We start from the raw sequence: 21104 nt of genomic DNA on the forward strand, positions 1-21104 counted from the left end.
ATTTCTGGTGTTCCTCTGTCACGATACTGGTAAAAGTGGTCACTGGGGGGTTTAATTACCCACCTGCGAACAATGTGTGACCCCATTTCTGGTGTTCCTCTGTCACGATACTGGTAAAAGTGGTCACTGGGGGGTTTAATTACCCACCTGCGAACAATGTGTGACCCCATTTCTGGTGTTCCTCTGTCACGATACTGGTAAAAGTGGTCACTGGGGGGTTTAATTACCCACCTGCGAACAATGTGTGACCCCATTTCTGGTGTTCCTCTGTCACGATACTGGTAAAAGTGGTCACTGGGGGGTTTAATTACCCACCTGCGAACAATGTGTGACCCCATTTCTGGTGTTCCTCTGTCAGGATACTGGTAAAAGTGGTCACTGGGGGGTTTAATTACCCACCTGCGAACAATGTGTGACCCCATTTCTGGTGTTCCTCTGTCAGGATACTGGTAAAAGTGGTCACTGGGGGGTTTAATTACCCACCTGCGTACAATGTGTGACCCCATTTCTGGTGTTCCTCTGTCACGATACTGGTAAAAGTGGTCACTGGGGGGTTTAATTACCCACCTGCGAACAATGTGTGACCCCATTTCTGGTGTTCCTCTGTCACGATACTGGTAAAAGTGGCGTACAACCACTCACTACAGTATACATTTTCCACTTATGTAAATCGTGGATCTTTGACTATGGTCACTAGCACTTACTGCTTAAAGAAACATGCTAGAAGTCCAGCCTCTGATATGTCCACTTACACTCCACTGACATTTATATCCTACTCCTACATGCTACCTTCATCATAAATGTGATGGCTGACAATCTGTACGAACCATGTGTAAACTGTAGTGATTGTTGTAAGCATAGGAACACACAATAACATCACAAAAATGTAAATTCATTTATTCACAAGGACAAGAATTACAAGAACAGACATGAACATGATTGAATAACTTGATGGTTCAGACATTTTACATGTAACCATGGCAACAATATCAGCTCTATGACAACTACAGTTTCTGTAGATAATGGCTGACACTGATAATTTATCATTCCACAGACCTGCATGTTCAGGGTTGGGGGTACTGGGGGTGAGCAGGTGAGTGAAGTACCTGTGATGACCACGCCTCCTCAGAAACTCTTCCCTGAACCCTGAACAATATCTATCTTATAATTCCAGGTATCATTTACTCCCCATGAATTCTGAATAGTACCTCAGACAATTCCCAAAAGCACGTCAGAATTCACTCTATAATGCCAGAATATTGGTCACACCCGAAAACCTATAAAACATGTTCCTTAGTAAAAATATTGAAGATTTCACATTACTGATTAAATATATAAAATATATAATATTCCAAGGAAACTTTTATTTACACAAATGATGAGTCTGCACATATACATTTTTATCTGCATCTCACAAATCACACAAGGGGATTTCAATTCCATCTCAGTAATCTAAATATATCCCAGAATCCTGCATACCAAATGTTCTGCAAGGTGTATAAGTTTCATGATATCAACCATATAACATATGCACAGGTCCTTTGAAACCAATGAAAGTTATTCCACTAAAATGCTGTGCTTCATTTTTAAGTCATAACAAGTTTATGTATGTGTTGCATGCATTCCAGCAGTATGGTAGGAAAAGATAATTCACTGGGTAATAGGCCGAGTATTAACTTTGTGAAAACATTCATTTACTATCTGCAGCAGTGAAGCCAGAATCCCTCAATTAGTGATGATAAATGTGTTTGAACATATGAATGGTAAGACATTAACTGAATTCTAAGGACCTGCAATCACAAATTAACTGTTCCACTGTGTTATTTGAGGTTCAAATAACATCAGCAAGAAAAAGTCCCACAACAAGAAATATATTCCCTATGAAAAATACTCAAGTTATAGTCAAATAATGATTTTTACAGTTATAATGAAATGATTTCAGTGAACAACGTTCATGTACATTTAGGGGCAACAAGTTCACTTTTTTCCTTCCACCATTATGACGTGATAACCGTGTTTGGTTTTCACTGGGGGGTCTGTATAGATGGGTTTGTCCACGCTGCTGTTGGGGAGTTGGAAGGCAGCTTCCTGGAACGGCCCAACCATGGACCCCCTGGTCATCCAGCCCAGGTCACCCTGAAGACAAATACACACCTGATATATAAATCTTGATACACTGGATCACTCTTGCACATCCATCCTTGTATCCATACACGCTCACACATACATATCCATCCATACATATACCCATACACGATAACATACATCCAGCAACCTACCCCTGATCTCGCCTTGTCTTCACTGTATTGAGCTGCAACTTCACTGAACTTCATGCCACCTTTAATCTTCTCAATGGCTTCCAGAGCCTTGGACTGCTTCTCACAGAGAATGTGACGCACCTGGACAGGAATAAGAAGAAAATGTCTGTCAGTGAGTATGGTTAGTGTTTGTTGTTAAATGCCACCTTCAGTCTGGGCCATGCTATTCAGTGATTGACATCATTATCAAAGATCAATGCTATTTGGTAGTTTGGAGCCAAATTACCTGATCTTGTAAGTTCCCTTTACGACAGATATTCCTGAATAATCCAGATGCGGGAAGGAGAGTGAATGAGAGAGTCAGTTTAGTTTTACGGGCACACTCTTCCAGCTATATGGTGGAGGTCTGTAAATAATTGAGTCTGGACCAGACAATCCAGTGATCAACAGTACGAGCATTGTTCCACGCAATTGGGATACAATGACTTCTGTCAACCAAGTCAGCGAGTCTGACCACCCGATCCCGTTAGTCGACTCTTACAACAAGCATAGGTTACTGAAGATCAATCACAGGTCGTTAACCCTCACTCACAGGTCGTGAGTGAGGGAGGGAGGGGGGCCTACAGCTGTAGTACACATATTGAAACATTTATAATCCCAATGGTTATAACTAAGGAACAAAACATTCAGCACAAAACGGAGGAGGTGACTAATTTCAGTTAATGTCATAGTCCAAATTCCAGCTATAACAGTGGATAACAAATACCTTTCTCTGTTGAGCAAGCAAGCTAGAGACTAAAGTCATGAGCATCAAATCCACACCATCACAATAACCATGGTAACACACATTCCAGCAGTCACAGAGCCTGACTCCTTTGTCCAATACCCTGGAAATGACCCATGATGGGCACTGGACTCCTGGCTCTCCAAGGGAAATACAGTCAAGAAATCTCCATAAGATATTCAGTAGCCTTGATATATATCTTGTTTGTTGTTATGTGTGTAACAATTAATCCAGTACACATTATTATGGACAACTTTCCAGATTGTTGTGGAGGAAGTGGACATTCTCCACCAGAGAGTTGTACCCACACATTTTTCGCAAACTTGTACCCAAATGTTGGACAACCCATACCCAGTCGTACCTAAACAACTGGATGACTCATACTCAAAACAGCCCAGTGAACACTCAGATGTTAAGGAATTTTGCCATTTAATATGATCCATGCTGGTTAATGCAATCTGGTTTTGGCCATAATTAAATAAATACGGTGTTAAGTACGCGAAGGAACATTAATTCATTTGTGCTAAGCTTAAGTTTTAGTGATAACTTGGTGATACGCACCTTGACAGCAGTGCCTCCTTTTACTTGTTTAGCCTCTTTGGCACCACCTTCAGCTCCTTTCGATCCTCCTTTGGCACCTCCTCCCCCTTTGGCACCTGCTCCCCCTTTAGCCCCTGCTCCACCTTTTGCTCCGCCCCCGCCTTTGTTTTTGGGCATAGCGTTGAATCAGCTGGCGTTATCACTTATATGTTTTGACTGTTGTGATCTATGTGATTGCAACACGTGTGGAAAACGGAAGTGGTTCATTCAGTTTACATTTGTAACACGGGTTGCTATTGGTCTAATCCTTCATTTCAGCCAATCAATGTTCTGTTTAGTAAAATATCGAAGGAAACAAAATAGTCAACATGGCTGCAAGTTTGCAGGTTTGGAAAGTTTGCAAATGAGAAATCCTTGTATTGTTTGAAATATTTGCCTGTTTGTTGATAACAGCGATGGAGGAAGACAGTTATATGCCGGCACTTCCGCCAGGTACGTAAGAAATATTACTTCGCACCGAATAAAGTTCCTTATAAATATTTTGGGGCAGTCTGAAATCATCCCGGAGGATGTTTACTGTCATTTCTTCGTGAAACAATGAACTTGATCCGAGTGTAAGGATTACTCAAATTACATGGGGTCAATTCGTTAGAAGAGACAGCTAGCGCCAAACACTTACGCACAACTGACACTAGGAGTCGCGAAGGGATGTTTGATTGGCAAGGGGTTACTGTTGGGAGTCATGCAACCACAGGACGCTGTAACTAGTGTAAGTAATATTCCATAGCAACAAAATCGCAGATGATCGATAAGAACTAAACGATGTAGGTTTATTTACAGTTTCACAAACGCAGAAATATGAGAAAACTACACTCTAATGATATGCATAATTTCAAAATCAAATAGTTGAAACCCATACTATGATATGAATAAAGATCATGTAAATGGGCATACGTTGTGGAAATAGGTGGAAAGAAATTAGAAAATGATGCAAATAGTGACTTGATGCTGAAAGATCACACATAGCTGTATTTACACCCCATTCTGCTAATGATAATGTGTTTTCAGAACTTGAGAGTAGTGCACTTTACCACTAATACCAGGCATGCATTTTCAGACCCAGTTAGTGCTGCATGGGCTCAAGAGTGCTGATAACTTACAGGAGCACATGTTCTGTCTGCGCCCGGTAAACTGCACTCTAGCCCAGAAGTTATTTGCTGAAGCTATGTTTTGAAGCCATTGTTGATCTATGATTCCAGGACACAAACAGAGAAAAAAACAGTTATTCCTCAAGTGATGGAGAAGAGGAAGCTATCAGGCCAAGCTTGCCTTCTCACATGAGGAAAAGAAAACATACTGATGTTGATGATGGGACAGGAACCCCATCAACCATGGGACCAGTATTGCCACCACACTTAAAAGTCAGGAAAGAAACAGACATATCTGGGCCAGCTGATCATCATGAAACTGATATAATAGGCCCGGTTCTTCCTCCTCACCTTCTGAAATCCAAATGTTCAGAAGATGTCAATATCGGTCCAGTCATACCATCCTCAAATTATGTAGCGAACAGTGACAGTAGTGAGGATGAAGAGGCGAGAGATGAAATAGGCCCAGCTCTTCCTCCAGGTTTTAAGAATAGAAGTGTCTCCAATCATGATGATCAAGCATCGATTGGTCCCATGTTGCCTCCTGGTTTTAAGAAACAAACAGTTGATGATGAGGACGATTCATTTGGTCCAGCCTTTCCACCGGGGTTTAAACCTGTTCATCTGTCAGCAGCTGGGTTTAATGAGGATGTGATCGGACCTCTACCATCTGAAATGATGACAGGTGATTTGACTAAAGCAGCAGCCGCTGAGATTGAACAGAGGGCGCAGAAGATGAAGGAGAAGCTGACAGATGCTGTACGTTCAGTTTGGTGTGGAATATTCATATGCATGTTGAACTTAAAGCCTTTGAAATTCATATCAGTTTGCTTGGCTGAGGCTACTAAAGGACAAGTAAAAACACCAGTGATTTTTTTCCTGATTGATTTGTAGCATTTGAGGGCAATATTTCTGAACCTGTTCTGAATCTTTCAATTATGCCACAAATTGTAGTACAACTGACAGAGAATGTAGTCATAGTAACCATAGTAAACAGTTTTTTGTCTTGTCAAAGCTAGAAACTTTGAGGGCTAACTCCAGCTTTACTTGACATAGAAGATTACTTTGTAGTAAACATGGTAAACTCAGTCAGTATATTGTGGTCGTTGTTAAATTGTTAATGTATAATATGGACACTCTGCTATTCTTTAGATACAGATAACATATTGATCTTTTAGATTTTGAATTTTGAATTAATCCATTGGGGAAGGTTTATGATTGCTGTAAACATGGTAAATTGATATCTATTTTAGTTCTTGTTAGATATTTCATCCTCTGATGATAGGAATGCTTTACATTGGAATTACCTCCCTTTGTAAATTTAGAAGAGCAACTACCAAGCAAAAGACCACCATGTGGACCATTTGAAAATTATACATATAATCAATAAGTTCTTTAGGTGAGGTGAGGTGAAACTGGGTTTTACGTCATGCTTGAGAATATTTCGCTCATATGACGACATGCGTGTGTATGTGTATGTGCGGCTGCTTGTACTAGCCGACTTAAGCTCGTTTTATAGTGCTAGCCCACTGAGATACCATGCCGCAGTGAAGCATGAATACCCCACTCAGACACATTATACTGACTCCCAGCCGACCAGTCCTTGTTGTACCCATTAATGCCGAGCTCCAGGCAGAGACCAACAAGTACCATATTTTAACGTCTTTTGGTATGACGCGGTCGGGCATCGAACCCGCGACCTTCCGCTCTCCGGGCGGACGCTCTAACCACTACACCACAGAGGCGGTCAATAAGTTCTTGAAGTTATATACACAATCCATTAATTAATCAAATTGTATGCATAGTGCATTAGTTCATGAAATTGTAATTTGTATGCATAATTCATTAATTTATGAAAGTTTTGATTGTTAAATTATTGTTTATCTCTGCAATATTCAAGCTACATGACAATCCAGTGATCGACAGCATGAGTATTGATCTACACAGCTGGGATACAATGTCATGTGTCCAAACAAGTCATTGAGCTTGACCACTCGATCCTGTTAGTCACTTCTTACAACAAGCATGTGCTCCTGAAGAGCAATACTAACCCAGATCTTCACGGCCAATTCATAAACTGGATTTCCTTGGTTTCCATAATGAGCCCAAAGGCCCCCTTTCATGCTACCGATATGGCTGAAATATTGCCGATGTGACGTTAAATAATAACTCACTCACTCACTTTCATGCTACATTTGTAAATTGTTTAGTAGAAACTTATATAAAAAATACGTGGTGGTGTGTGTGTAGGATAGCCTAATGAGCTCAGTGTGTGAAGCCTATTTCTGGAGTTCCCCACTCTCTCACTGATGAATATGTTTCAGCCCGGTAAAGACGCTCCGAAGGAGAGGGAAGCCTGGATGACAGAGCTCCCAACTGAAATGAAAAAGAATTTTGGTTTAACAGCTCGGACTTTCAGGACACGAGTTATTCCTGAGAAAGACAAGGATGCATCTGTGTGGACGGACACACCAGCTGACAAGGCCAGAAAGGAAAAGGTAACATCATCCAATGTCATAGTGAAACCAAGGTGAATGCTTTCTTATATAGTGAACGATAGATCTTTACACATGACGTACACCCCCTTTACCATGAAACTACCACATCCCAAATCATGGTCAAGACTTGTTGCTCTAGCAAACCTGTACACCTCAAATATAACTGCATTCAAATCATAACCTGTTATTTTTTGTTGGTGGTATATATAAGTTTATGGGCTTTATATATAAAGGTTTTCCTGAGCTTATATACATGTAGGTTTACCTGAGCTAAGGTATATTTGTATATGTGGTACTTCTATTGTAAACATTCACAAACGTTTTTCCATGTTGCTCAACGGTTCATGGATGAATCCAGATATATTGTCTTTATGAACCATAAGTTTCATCTAACATGTTTATGTCATTTATGTGTTGACTGCATATCACGAGTATACTCATATTATCAATTATAGCCACGAGATTACTCGTAGTGGCGAATTCTTCCAGAACTGATAATACGAGTGTGCTCGTGGTGGCACTCAAAGTGTTAAACCATACATACTGTCTTCAACACTGCTTATGTTACAGACCTGGAAGATTGGCTTATACTTGCAGCACATAATTTTATATCAAGGGAAATATAGTGAAAACTCCAGCAGGAGTCAGGAGTAAGAAGTGATTGGCCTCGCAACTTGTATATTATTGGAGCCAAGTTGTGTGAAATTTTCACTGTTAATGAAGGAATAAAGGAACAAAATGCCTTACCCCTCTGAGTGTCTTCACACTAATACTTAGGGGTGGGTATTGCAGAGAATTTTCATGTTGCGATATATTGCAATGCGAAAGCATGTATTGCGATATGTATTGCAATCTATTGCATGAAGTATTCTTTAAACAAAAAACTACTTATAATCGAGGTAATGCTTGATTTATAGAGCAAATACACAGCAAAATAACTGTGCTTCATTAAGCTTTAATAACAACTTTTATGCGTGATTAAAAATAAAAATGTGAATAATATTTGGCACAAATGAAAACAGAAATATCCGAAGATTTCTGAGTGTTATGAAGTTTTCCGAATGCAAGTCAAAATACTGGATTTGTGAATTTTGGTTAATAATTATCATATTTGTATATTTTGTCATCAGGAAGCAAGAGAGAAGTATGAGAGAAGAGGATCATCTCAAGATACAGCCCAGCCATCATCGTCCAGTAAAGATAAGGCCCATGCCAAGGCTGTCCATAAACACAACGTAGGTTTCTGAGTATATGTAGACAAGGAAGTAGGGAGCATGTGTTTTTTAAAAAAACTCTTGAATAAAAGTTCAAAATATTAATTTGAATTTTGAAGTATATTTCAAAGCAGGCCGTGAATGTATGGCTGACACTGTATATTGCAATGTTATGTATGGCTGCTTTATGTATGAAAAACTGGAGAACGTATGATGCAAAACAAATTTCCCTTGGGACAATACAGAATTATCTTATCTTATCTTATAAGAATGTTCAGTCGATCGGTTGACACGTGTGTTGTGTAATGTATGGATGAGTGCTGGAGGGGTGAGGTATAGTGTGATATATTGTTTAATGACAATAACAGTGTGACTCCATGGTTACAGTCAAGTTGCTATTGTTCATATTTCTTTTGAACTATGCGTGTATTCGTTTGGCTTTTAGATGTCGGAGTAAACATGAAACTTCAGTGTATGCATGATCTGTTTGTTTCATATATATATCTAATATTGTTTTGTGAGGGCTCAGGTAAAACAATTCCCAATCAGACATTTTAAGGCTTACAGGTATATAGGTGAGGTAACAGGACCTCGGGTATTCAGGTACTATGTTGGCTTCACCCTAGCCCTAGTATGTATATGTATCATGAAACTACCTCTTGTGTCGGAAAGAGTTGTGTATATATATGCTCTTATTCTTTTTCCAGAAGTCAAAAAGGCCCGACTCATTGCTAGAAATGCACCAGAAAAAAATGAAAAAGAAAAAGGTAAAATATGACCAAGACTTCAGCACTTGTTTTCAGAACCACCTGGAGAATTGCATGTCGAGTGTTTCAATTGTTTTAGGTGTTTGTGAAAGGTTGTATGAAACAGTACGGTCCATTATGTGTCTTTCAAGAGTTACTTCCCTTTTCGTAACGGTCATATCTGGACTTACTCAGATAAAACAGTTTGAACATCCACCTTATCAATGAGTGAAAACAATCACCCATTTTTTTTTTGTCCTCTCTTCCCTAGAACACACCACCCTCAGCTTAGAGCACCTCCTCCCCCACACTAGAACAACAGCTAACAGCTAACCCAAGAACACCTTCACTCTAGAACGAACGACCCCAACCCCACCCAAGCACTCTCTCTTTACAAAACCCCATCCCTTTAGACATATTAACCAGTGTATCTTGATTGTGTTTATTTTTAAATCAGACCGAATTCCCTAAACGCATCAGGGTTACAAGTGGTACTACAAGACATTACATTCCGTGGTTCATATTAAAGCTGATCTATGTCCAGTCTTCCTTAATGTCATATTTACTAAATGATACTTGAGCCTTTCCAACATGCCCTGAAACACTAACAATTAAAACTCTTAAACAAGTCTGCAGTAGATTAAAGAGATCCTTTTAGCTCCAATTTGTTTTGTATGAAAAGACAATATAAGCCACCCAATTTATTAATCCATATGTTTTAGCGTACAAAGGGAGATAATCCATATGTTTTAGCATACAAAGGGAGATAATCCATATGTTTGTGTTCACAGAAGAAAGACAAAGAAAAAGACAAAGACAAACCAAAGGAGAGACGACCTTTCGACCGGGACTCTGACCTCCAGGTCAACAGATTTGATAATGCACAGAGAAATGCAATCATAAAAAAATCTCAACAACTGAACACTCGTTTCTCACATGGGGGCTCCACTTCTTCTTTCCTCTGAGGATACTTTGGCCATGTTCATTATATACTTGGTATCCACATTGTCCAGGAAAGATTGAAAAAAGCCAACACAAAATGTGTTCGAGAATAAAAAAGGACTTAGCCAAAATCAATGTGTGTGGTATATATCTCACACATCCTATGTTATTGATGACGTAATACAGCTGTCATTGGAAATGACTTGTGCAATCTTCCACAACAGATCAACAGATGGTGTCTCTCGATACTTTTTTCTGCAGAGAAACTTTCAGCTACGACTAATTTTGAAATATGTGGAAGTTATAACTTCAACCATGGCTGTATCAGACTAATTTTACACAAATAGCAGAATTCATGTACAGTGCACCCTGGTTATACTGCCACCCTGGTTATACTGCCACCCTGGTTATACTGCCACCCTGGATATAATGCCACCCTGGTTATACTGCCACCCTGGTTATAATGCCATATGCCAATGGGTTTTGGAACAAAAAGTAATTTTCCCCTGGTTATAATGCCAATTGCACTGGCGGCATGTAGTATACATACCTTAATTGGTTAATTGACATGACTCAAATTAATTGACCAAACTCATTAATGCTTTAAGTAGTCTTGTAATCCCAGATAGGATGACACATGTGACAATACACTTCCTGCCACCTACAAGAAGAAGTCACCTGCAGCCCCTAGATGCTTGGATTTTCCAGTCATTCAAGGCTCATTACAGGAGACATCAGCTCAATCTCATTGTTGATTGCATAGACCGTTAACTGTCCTACCTGGTTATAATGCCACCCTGGATATAATGCCATGTTTTCTCCTGGACGAATGGTGGCATTATAACCAGGGTATACTGTACATCATTTACATAGGTAGTCCAAACATTTGGACATGTCTCATCAAACCATCATTATAAATGTTCAGTGTAGCTATCACTCTGTACTTCCTGTAAATAAAGAATGAAGTTGTGTAAAGCATACTGGTGTATTTCAAGGACCACTATACTAAGTCAATACTGCATTGCTTCCCCTTGCCAGTCTAGGATTGGAGTATCTGTGTATGAAAAATGTCATTGTGATGAATCTGGGATTAAGGGACAGACTGGCACATATTAGAGTTCCAATTGTAATATTCTTAGATTACTCTGGTGTTTCGATTCCACATGAAAAATTATGATGTGATATTGCTAAATGTGGGGTAAAAACATGCTCTCACTCACTCACTCACTCACTCACTCACTCACTCACTCACTCACTCACTCAATCTTGTTACTTATGGAGACTTTCTCATTTGCTGTGTGATATTTTTCAGCTCAAACAAATGTATACATGTAAATTACTATTTTGTGTAACTAATATAAAGTGTGAGTATTAAGGTGTCAGTGTGAGATATTACATGTAAGTCTGGAAATGTGATGGGGTGTTTGTAACATATTCCTTGTGAGTGTGTTACATATTACATGGGGCGGGGTTTAATACTTGGGAGTGTGACATATATACTATGAGATGGTACATGTCAGAGTGATATGCCACACTTTACATTAGAGTGTGTAAAAAATTAAATTTGAATGTGTGAAGTTTGTCTTTGGAGTTTTATGTGTGTAATGTGTGAGGTGTTACATGTTGGTGAGTTAATTATTACATATGAATGTGGAATACAGCATGTCTGAGATATTACATGTGTGTAGAATATTAAATGTGAGTGTGTGCAATATTACGTGTCAGGGAGTAACATGTATATCAATCCTGAATATGTGAAATTTGATAAAGGATGTGTGTAGTAATATATTTGAGTTTGTGAAATTTTACATGTGTGAAAAATGTTGAATAAGTCCCAAGACATTTCACGTATAGTATGAGATACTCAATTTGACGTACTTAATGTCATTAATTGAAATACGCGCTATCTATAATTTCAAATATTTATGAAGGATCTATACCAACTACTGCCATCAATGCTATTTTGTTTTCAATGTTAACAATTTTCATGTTTATCGATGTAACTTCATCTTCATCTGACCAGAGTAGATCAACTTGCCGCATGATAAATTGACGTCACTATCTCATTTGAATAAGATCTTCCAACAATGCTAGTTTCCCATTGGACCGTAGAGACATGAGCTCCACAGAAACTAGGATGCACGTGAGTTCATGCAATGTCGGGCTCTCAGTTTGTTAGTCGCCAGTTTATAACGTTCAGCTTCTTCAACAAACGACAGAGGGAACGGTCCTGAAACCTTTGAAAGTATTTAGAAATCATATACGAAAACACAAGAAACGACCAAGAGAAAAACATACCTATTGCGAAATATATTTTATTGCCGATCAACTGGACTTGAAAAGATATATCTTTGGTACATTCCTTTAAAAGGTACCGAATGATGAATGTAACAGTAGAAACAGCAGGAAATAGTTCAATGTCGAGAGGGATGGTGTTTATGCAGGCTATTCTCATGATGGGCACGTAAATACTTTCGGGGTAAAATTAGAAATTTATAGTGAAACGTGTCAGCATGTTGCTGTACGTTTTAGCGGTAAAAACAAGACTGAAAGTAACTGTTGTTTTAAACTCAAACTTTTTTTTACATATGTCGTCTATCTGGAACAAGACTTATATATCGACATATCTCGGTCAGCCGTCCTACACTTTTAAGCTATGTATCCCAATACAAATATTAAATATCAGATGGTGTGACCACTTTTATTGAATATCGCCAGCCTTTCTTTATAGAAAGCATGCACATAACATCAGAGTGAGTGAGTTGGATTTTATGTCGCTTTTAGCAATATTAAAAACTTCAAAACACCGCAAATTTTGACGAAATGTTAATTTTTACTTATTTAATAGAACTTTAATGTTTTTAATCTATTTGTTGCAAATACAATCCCGTGATGGTGAAAGTAACAGTTTTAAAAACTTGCAGCCCACAAGTGTTAGGTATAACGGTAAACGTTGTTGAATAGAACAATTGCTGACTAATGCAAGTGTGTCAGGTAATATAATATTAAGGTCGAAGAAAAACATTTAAATTTCTAATTAATAAGTTAAAAATAACATTTCGTCAACAGGGGCTTGTATTGCTGAAAATGATACGTCCTGGGTCCTACAAGCGTACACTGATATCCATATACATATAAAGAAGGATATGTATATGGATATCAGTGTACGCTTGTAGGACCCAGGACGTATTATCAGTGTACGCTTGTAGGACCCAGGACGTATTATTTTCAGCAATACAAGCCCCTGTTGACGAAATGTTATTTTTAACTTATTAATTAGAAATTTAAATGTTTTTCTTCGACCTTAATATTTGTGGCAAATACAATCCCCCATTATTCACATCCCTGTGATGGCGAAATCAACATCAACATATCCAGCATCAAAAACAGAAAAAAAGTACAGAATAGTCACTTAATTCTTCAGCCTACTGAACACGTGCACCGGAAATGATGCATCCGGGGTCTAATTACAGCTCACATATATGTACATAGATGTGCCCATTATGGCTTATTAACCGAACACCTTTATTATATAATTTATCAACCATTAAAATGTAAACACTGGTGTTTGAATATATTCTATCTTTCATATTGTACCATCAGATGTTGCTGGCCAAACAATGCGTTAGGGATGGGTGGCTTCCTTTATATTCTTTCAACATTTGGGGACGGGATTCATGTTTCAGTTCATTCTCTGAAATAATATTTAAGTTAGGACACATATTGATTCCTTGGATTCAAATGAAATGGTGAGCTCTGACACACTTGCATTAGTCAGCAATTGTTCTATTCAACAACGTTTACCGTTATACCTAACACTTGTGGGCTGCCAGTTTTCCTCAACCAGGGAGACTATATAAGGTTGTAGAGTATCCCTGCCTCAACATAGCGGTAGTTTCAACACACGGAGTTGAGTGTATATCTAATCACTCATTGCATACTACAATGTACCGTGCAACAACGAAACTGTTGGAACATGATGTATCATCGTTGTTTACCGGTGAAAAATCATTATAAATAAACGTTTTAGTATAAGTTTATAAAGTCAAAACTTCCCGACTTTGTCTCGTTCGTCGTTCTCTGGGGCCGTTGTTCTCTGAACATTGTTACCAGGACATTAATTTAATATCTAACATTTTAATAATTGCAATCTATGATGAGATACAGAGCTGGCACATTTCAAGAGTGTAACAAGTGAGTGAATCTGGTTTTACGCCACTTTTAGCAATATTACAGCAATATCACAGCGGGGGACACCAGAAATGGGCTTCACACATTATGCCCACGTGGGGAATCGAACCAGGGTTTTTGGCGTGACGAGCCAACAGTTTAACCACTAGGGTACTCACCACCCTCAAGTGGAACAACATTTATCGATTATCATTTTGTGATTGTGTGTGAACTGCATCTTCAGTTAAGTAAAAAATATATTCCAAAGACGTTTACACGTTATCCAAATATTATTGTTTTACTCATGTCATTCTCAAGTTCTACGTTATTACAAAAATATGCATTGTACATACACCCAACAGTATTACTTGAAAAAAAACCGCAATCGAATTACGCTAAACTATGGGCCTATGGCCTCTGGGTTTGCTATGAATAAATAACTTGAGATATAATTTCAGGTCTCTTTTTTAAGTAAAATGAAGTGATTCTGAACTCGAAGAGATCTACTTTCCTCTGAGGATACGAATGCATGTTCTCATTCAGGCGCATACATCTCTGACCACCTTTTCAATACATCTTTTTTCGAAGGAACCTGTCTATGATTTGTAGCTGAAATATGAAAAAAACATTTATTATCAGTTTTATTTGAATATTTACGTTCTTATTCATAAATAATTTATGGCAAAGCTTTCATATTCCGTTTTAATGAGTTACTTGATAATTAAGAACATTTACGTGATTACCAATTCGTGGATATTTGTCAACAGAACTTGACAAAAGTAGAAAAAATATGTTTTATTTTTTGCATGATCGACTCAATTCTCCGGTCGGGCCAGAGAAAAGTGCCAAATACGAAATTCCTGAACACATTTTTACGAACATGTTGAGAAATGGCAACCCTCCCCATGTGCACCCTGAACACCCACTCAAGCCTCGCCTTCTACCGGCTGGAACATCATCAACACAGTTCAAGGTATTTGTCCTTCTTTCACCTCAAGCGTCTGTAATTTAGGTTAACCAAGATCATTACAAACAATGCATAATATACACCATCCCAAGATTTATTCAGTGAAATATGGATCGGAAGTATCAATTATCTCGGGCAATGGGACATTATTTTACAAGTAACACTGGTAAGTTAAGCTGCGTGTCGACTGCCCCCTGGGGCGGGTGGTGGATAATAACGGTGATAGCACAGCTGCCTATTGGCTGCTACCCGGGATATTTATTTAATCCTTACAATGATAAACACACGCAGTGCCACTGTTACAAATCGACTATTCCCAAGTTTTTGTGCCTCTCTTTACAATACTGGTGATTGTTCTGCGTTCCTAACCGGTAAACTGCTATGACGTTATTGATCAACTTCTGAAGTAAACTCCAAACTGTAAGCTTGTACAACAAACCAACAAGCTTTGATCTTTTGTTAGTTAGGGGCACTCGATTTGCTCTCGAGAGACTTAATTGACGTTCCGTTACATAATGATCTGAATCGATCGATACCGGTGAACAGTGATTGATTGTTCGATTTCCAGATCGATAGTCAGTGTAGCCGTATCAATAGACCTGTCGCCCACGTTGTTGGACGCCGAGCGGAAACTCGGATAATAGAAAACACGTGGGCGTTACTGGGTTTTTTTTACAGAAGTTATTGACAGTTTTGAATCATACGTATTCCATAATTTTTATAAGCAAGTTTGTTATTGAAACTTTTTGTGCACTTCCGGCCAGCCAATATGTACTACTGTCATCCGACATCATAGAGCACATGGTATGGTTTCAAAAAGTGGTCACGTGACCAGCCCATTTACGTTTAAAACCACTTTGGGTCCCGCTTTAAAAATACACGCTTCTAGGTATACCGTGAAGGATCGAACCCTTGGACCAGATACGCCCGTGACTAGATATATGATTTGATTTGACAACGATTTGATTCATAAAAGTTTTTGTAATTTCTATTATTTTCTTATTTGTTTCAGCTGGCCACGAAACAAAACCAAGATAAATTGTTGATATCCAAGATTGTTAGTATTCAGAGATAACTTGTCATAACTATTATTATATAAATATGTATAACATTACGCATAGATGTGAACCTTCACATGTATTATGGAGCGGCAATAATATAAACCAATTAGGCTTGTTTGCCAATCCTTTTCTTTTTTCTTGAATGGAATAAAATGTGTTTAAACATGAGCAATGCTTTGAGGAGTCACAGTGACCTCCAAACGTCTTGGAGTAACTGAACCATTGCCGGTGCGGCAGTAATCAATATTCACTCACTGAAGTTACAAACAGATTTAACTGAATTGTTAAAGGAAATAGAATTGTTAGATAGATTTTGAATAATATATTTTGTAAATAGATAAATAATATTTTATAATTGGTCGCATGGATAAGCAACTGCGATTGTTTGTGGCGGTATCCTCACAGGAGGTTGAAGAACGTCAAATTATTGTCCTCCTGAGACGGTACATAAGACCACGTCTTTCAAAGTGTATTTATTTCTACCACATTTATATTCGTAGAATATGTGTTTGTTTTATTTTTGTCTAAATTTGAAGGGACGATGTAAATCCAATTAGAGTTCATGCAGGTAGCAAAAACACAGTATGTCCCCATGTCCTTAGTATGGTGATCTATAGCCTGTCTTTATAATGTATTGTCTTCATAAATAAAATAGTTTTAGATTTACTTGCTAGTTTTAAACACTATCTGTGATACTCCAGGTATTTTACAGTCCTGTGATGACAGGATTTTTAATAACTTGTATTTATTATGTATGCAAAACCTTTCTCTCGCTTGGTTGACACATGTCATCGATTCCCAGTTGCGCAGGTCGATGCTCATGCTGTTGATCACTGGATTGTCTGGTCCAGACACGATTATTTACAGACCGCCGTCATATAGCTGGAATATTGCTGAGTGCGGCGTAAAACTCAACTCACTCACTCATTCACCTGTACATGCGCATTTTAACACACACACACATCTTAATAAAATATACATGTACATATAGATATTGCACAAACTCAAATTTAAATAGCTGGCAATAATTACCACTGTAAACTCGTTATGGTAATACTTAACATTGTTAGAGTCAATACACAAAACATTAGCACATACTTGACAATCTTGTACCATATTACGCACAGTCGCCGTCACGCCGAAAACCCGGGTTCGATTCCCCACATGGGCACAATGTGTTAAGTCCATTTCTGGTGTCCCCCGCCGTGATATTGCTGGAATATTGCTAAAAGCGGCGTAAAACTCAACTCACTCACTCACTCACTCACTCACTCACTCACTCACTCACTCACTCACTCACTCACTCACTCACTCACTCACTCACTCACTCACTCACTCACTCACTCACTCACTCACCACACTCACTCACTCACTCACTCACTCACTCACTCACTCACTCACTCACTCACTCACTCTCACTCACTCACTCACTCACTCACTCACTCACTCACTCACTCACTCACTCACTCACTCACTCACTCACTCACTCACTCACTCACTCACTCACTCACTCACTCACTCACTCACTCACTCACTCACTCACTCACTCACTCACTCACTCACTCACTCACTCACTCACTCACTCACTCACTCACTCACTCACTCACTCACTCACTCACTCACTCACTCACTCACTCACTCACTCACTCACTCACTCACTCACTCACTCACTCACTCACTCCAGTCTAGGCTGACCCTACAACAGGTATGTGGGCTACTGGGGATTACTTGTATGGTATGTCGACTGGGTGCAGAGATCAGCCGCCAACAGCTTTCAGTGTTTGTACAGTGTAGCAATGTGATTGTATGCTATAATGGCCACAACAGAGGACCATGTCCTCACATCCTTTATAATTGCGTTATTTTAATATACACAATGACCGAAAATGTGTACCCCCAATTATAACATATGGCATAGTTAATTCAGGAACTTCGGATGACCGAACATATTGTTGGGATATATTTTATTTCCCCCAGTCCCTGAACCACATCACTGTGGTTTCCACAGGGTCTTTAATACACAACCTAAACCTCTAAATCAAGCATGTCTAGATTTTCCAAAGGTTCAGGCTGAATCCCTCACCTAAGTGAGTCGCCTGTTCAATCTAAATGGAGTTTGTTGGTTTTATCAAAGGTACCGTATTTCCTCTAATAAGCGCCGGAGACAAAGCGGCTCACTAACAATTACGGTAATTACATGCACCCAAAAGCGCAAAAGCGCCGGGCCTCTTATAAGTGCCGGGTCAAGAAGTCCGTTGAAAAAAATAAGCGGCCGTGCGCTTATTAGAGGAAATGCGGTACTTACTTACTTAGTTAGTTAGTGTAGGATATAATATTTGTCGCGCTTCCTGCTGCAAGATCGCTTTCTACTGAATGCTGGTCGGATAACGTTGAAACACTGCTGGCGGTATGGGATGCTTCTGTGGTGGAGAGTATCATCATAAATAAAGACAGTTATAAATATGAATTATATGCTATTTCAGTATTATAGCGTGAGATAATGTTTTCTCGCTCCGTCAGCCGGACTTCCATGCAATAATATTGCCACGAAATTACAAAACACTTGACAAGTCCAGCTTGAACGTTATTTATTCCTGCTTCCATTTTATTAATTTTTTTATTAGTCAGACAAATATTTAGGCTGACAACTCACCGGCGTTCTGGACATGCACATTCATTCACGCTGGCCATACTCACTCACACCCTTGCCCACCCCTCAAATTCACTCACTCACTCCTAAAAACTAAAACCAATTACATGTAATACAAACGTGGGAGGTCTGCGACGGAGGACCCGATATGCAGCGGTTGTCTGCTAAATATTGATGACGTGAAGCTCTTGTACAAAGAGTTTATCACTCTTCTCAAACAGTCTATCAAGTAATGATAGATAGATAGATAGATAGATAGATAGATTATCTTTATTTCCTCCAAAAATATGAAGATTGTTACATGTTACAACAATATGTCAAGTTGAATATACAATGAATCAGAAAACAGTTAATTGTGAAAATATTGTGAATATTGATATAATATCACATATCCTTTCAAACATTTCATCGTCATATTTATACGAAATAAATTGGGCTGAGTTGGGTTGAGTCCCATCCGTGATTCGAACCCACACCCTGAGAGTCGGGCTAATCGCCAGCACACAAAGTCAGCCGCCTAACCCGCTCAACCGCGATGACTTCCACTATACCTACCCTGTATATTCCACAACTAGACACACATATAGACACTTACTTGTGCATAGTTACATATAAAAGTATTATTTCAATAATTCATTCGTTGTTATTTTTCACCATAGTAATGTGTTATTTTGGCCCGGCAACGTTTTCATCAGTTTTCAACTTGTACCACGTCTACGGTAGTCTAGGCTCCCGATGTTACTTCCCATAGAGACAAATATTCCCAAATAAACCAAGACTTTATTTCAATCTATTCATGTAGTAGTTATACATTGTGACGTCATTATTAACACAGCATAATTTAGAGTCAGTAAAACGAGAAACTATCAAAAACGAAGGTTTTGTATTTGTCTCGATTACATAAACGAAGACCTACAGACCACCGTGTTCCACTTCCTGCTCCTGTCGGTTTGACCTCATATCGCCTACACCACTATTTCGCCTACAGCTTATATAAACATCCTGTCAAATCCCATCTACCCTGTTCAGGGAATGGAATGGCCCTATTCCACTGTAGTTTCATCGAATGCAACTAAATGGGAGAGAAGACTATTGAGAAGTTACTATTGATACATGATTTGTTTTAAGTATACAGTGAAGGATATTAGTGAAGGGGGTTATGCTTACCCCTGGGTGAGATAATCCCATTGTTTTGATTAGAATTAATACTTCAAAAGATTTATCTTATAAAAGTAAAAAGATTATAATTAGGTCTGTTGTGGTTGCAATGAGGGGTCATCTCAACATAATTTTCTCAAAGTATATATACATGCCACTGATCTTTAGTCGGTATCAAAATGGCAAATCTCCAGAGAGCTGAGTTCGTGACTTCACAGAGAGGTGGACAGCAGTTACTGTATGCAGGCTACCGGTACAGGCTCAATGTCAAGCGACAGGTTGCTACACACTGGAAGTGTGTCCTCACAGGATGCAATGGTCGCAGCAGCACCATCGGAGACCACGTAGTGTCCTCCACTATTCACAGCCACCCACCCTTTGAGAATGGAGAACACATCCGACTCGTCGCCCGTGTAAAAGAGCGTGTAAAGACTGACATCTCACCGGTGCTGCAGATCTACAACAACGAGCTCGACCTCCTTGATGAAGATGATGCCGCAACTGCACCCACGTACTCTAATATTCAGGCCGCACTGTACAGACACAGAGCCAAGTCCATCCCACCACTGCCTGAGAGCAGGGCTGGCGTCACTCTAGAAGGAATATGGACCCAGACCGATGATGGCCGAGAGTTCCTCTGTGTAGACGACGGTGAAGATGACAGACTTTTGCTGTTTGCTACAACCGAGATGCTGGAATTATTGAGCGACGCTGACATTCTCTTTATGGATGGTACATTCTTTGTGTGTCCTAACCTGTGGCTACAAGTGTACATCATTCATTGTCTGGTGAATGGTAAAATGTTTCCTGTCGCTTTTGCGTTGCCTACCAATTCGTAGAGGAGCTCAAGAAGATCGAGAAGGCAGACAGGCGCACAAGACGACAGTTTGGACTTGGAGGAGCAAGGAGACCACGAGCACGTGTAGACCGTGATCGAGATCAGAGGATCGAGAGACTCAAGGTGCAGC

The 21104-nt window shown here is 39.2% G+C and overlaps 2 protein-coding genes across 2 annotated transcripts; one reads left to right on the top strand and one right to left on the bottom strand.

Moving 5' to 3' along the window:
• Positions 1-881: 881 nt before the first annotated feature.
• Positions 882-3835, bottom strand: LOC124253444 (peptidyl-prolyl cis-trans isomerase NIMA-interacting 4-like). Its single transcript, XM_046687217.1, has 3 exons — positions 3604-3835; positions 2280-2399; positions 882-2136 (listed from the first exon to the last, which is right to left on the bottom strand). The coding sequence occupies exons 1-3, from the start codon at positions 3757-3759 to the stop codon at positions 1978-1980; spliced, it is 435 nt and encodes a 144-aa protein (XP_046543173.1). The 5' UTR covers positions 3760-3835; the 3' UTR covers positions 882-1977.
• A 109-nt stretch (positions 3836-3944) lies between these two features.
• On the top strand, positions 3945-10329 carry LOC124253442 (GPALPP motifs-containing protein 1-like). Its single transcript, XM_046687216.1, has 6 exons — positions 3945-4074; positions 4842-5489; positions 7055-7228; positions 8359-8463; positions 9150-9209; positions 9980-10329. Exons 2-6 carry the CDS (start codon positions 4920-4922, stop codon positions 10151-10153), a joined length of 1083 nt encoding a protein of 360 aa, XP_046543172.1. The 5' UTR covers positions 3945-4074; positions 4842-4919; the 3' UTR covers positions 10154-10329.
• Positions 10330-21104: the final 10775 nt, after the last annotated feature.

Source organism: Haliotis rubra, unplaced genomic scaffold (genome assembly GCF_003918875.1).
Source record: "Haliotis rubra isolate DU_JTF1 unplaced genomic scaffold, ASM391887v1 Scf540, whole genome shotgun sequence".
In the NCBI taxonomy this organism is placed as follows: domain Eukaryota; kingdom Metazoa; phylum Mollusca; class Gastropoda; order Lepetellida; family Haliotidae; genus Haliotis; species Haliotis rubra.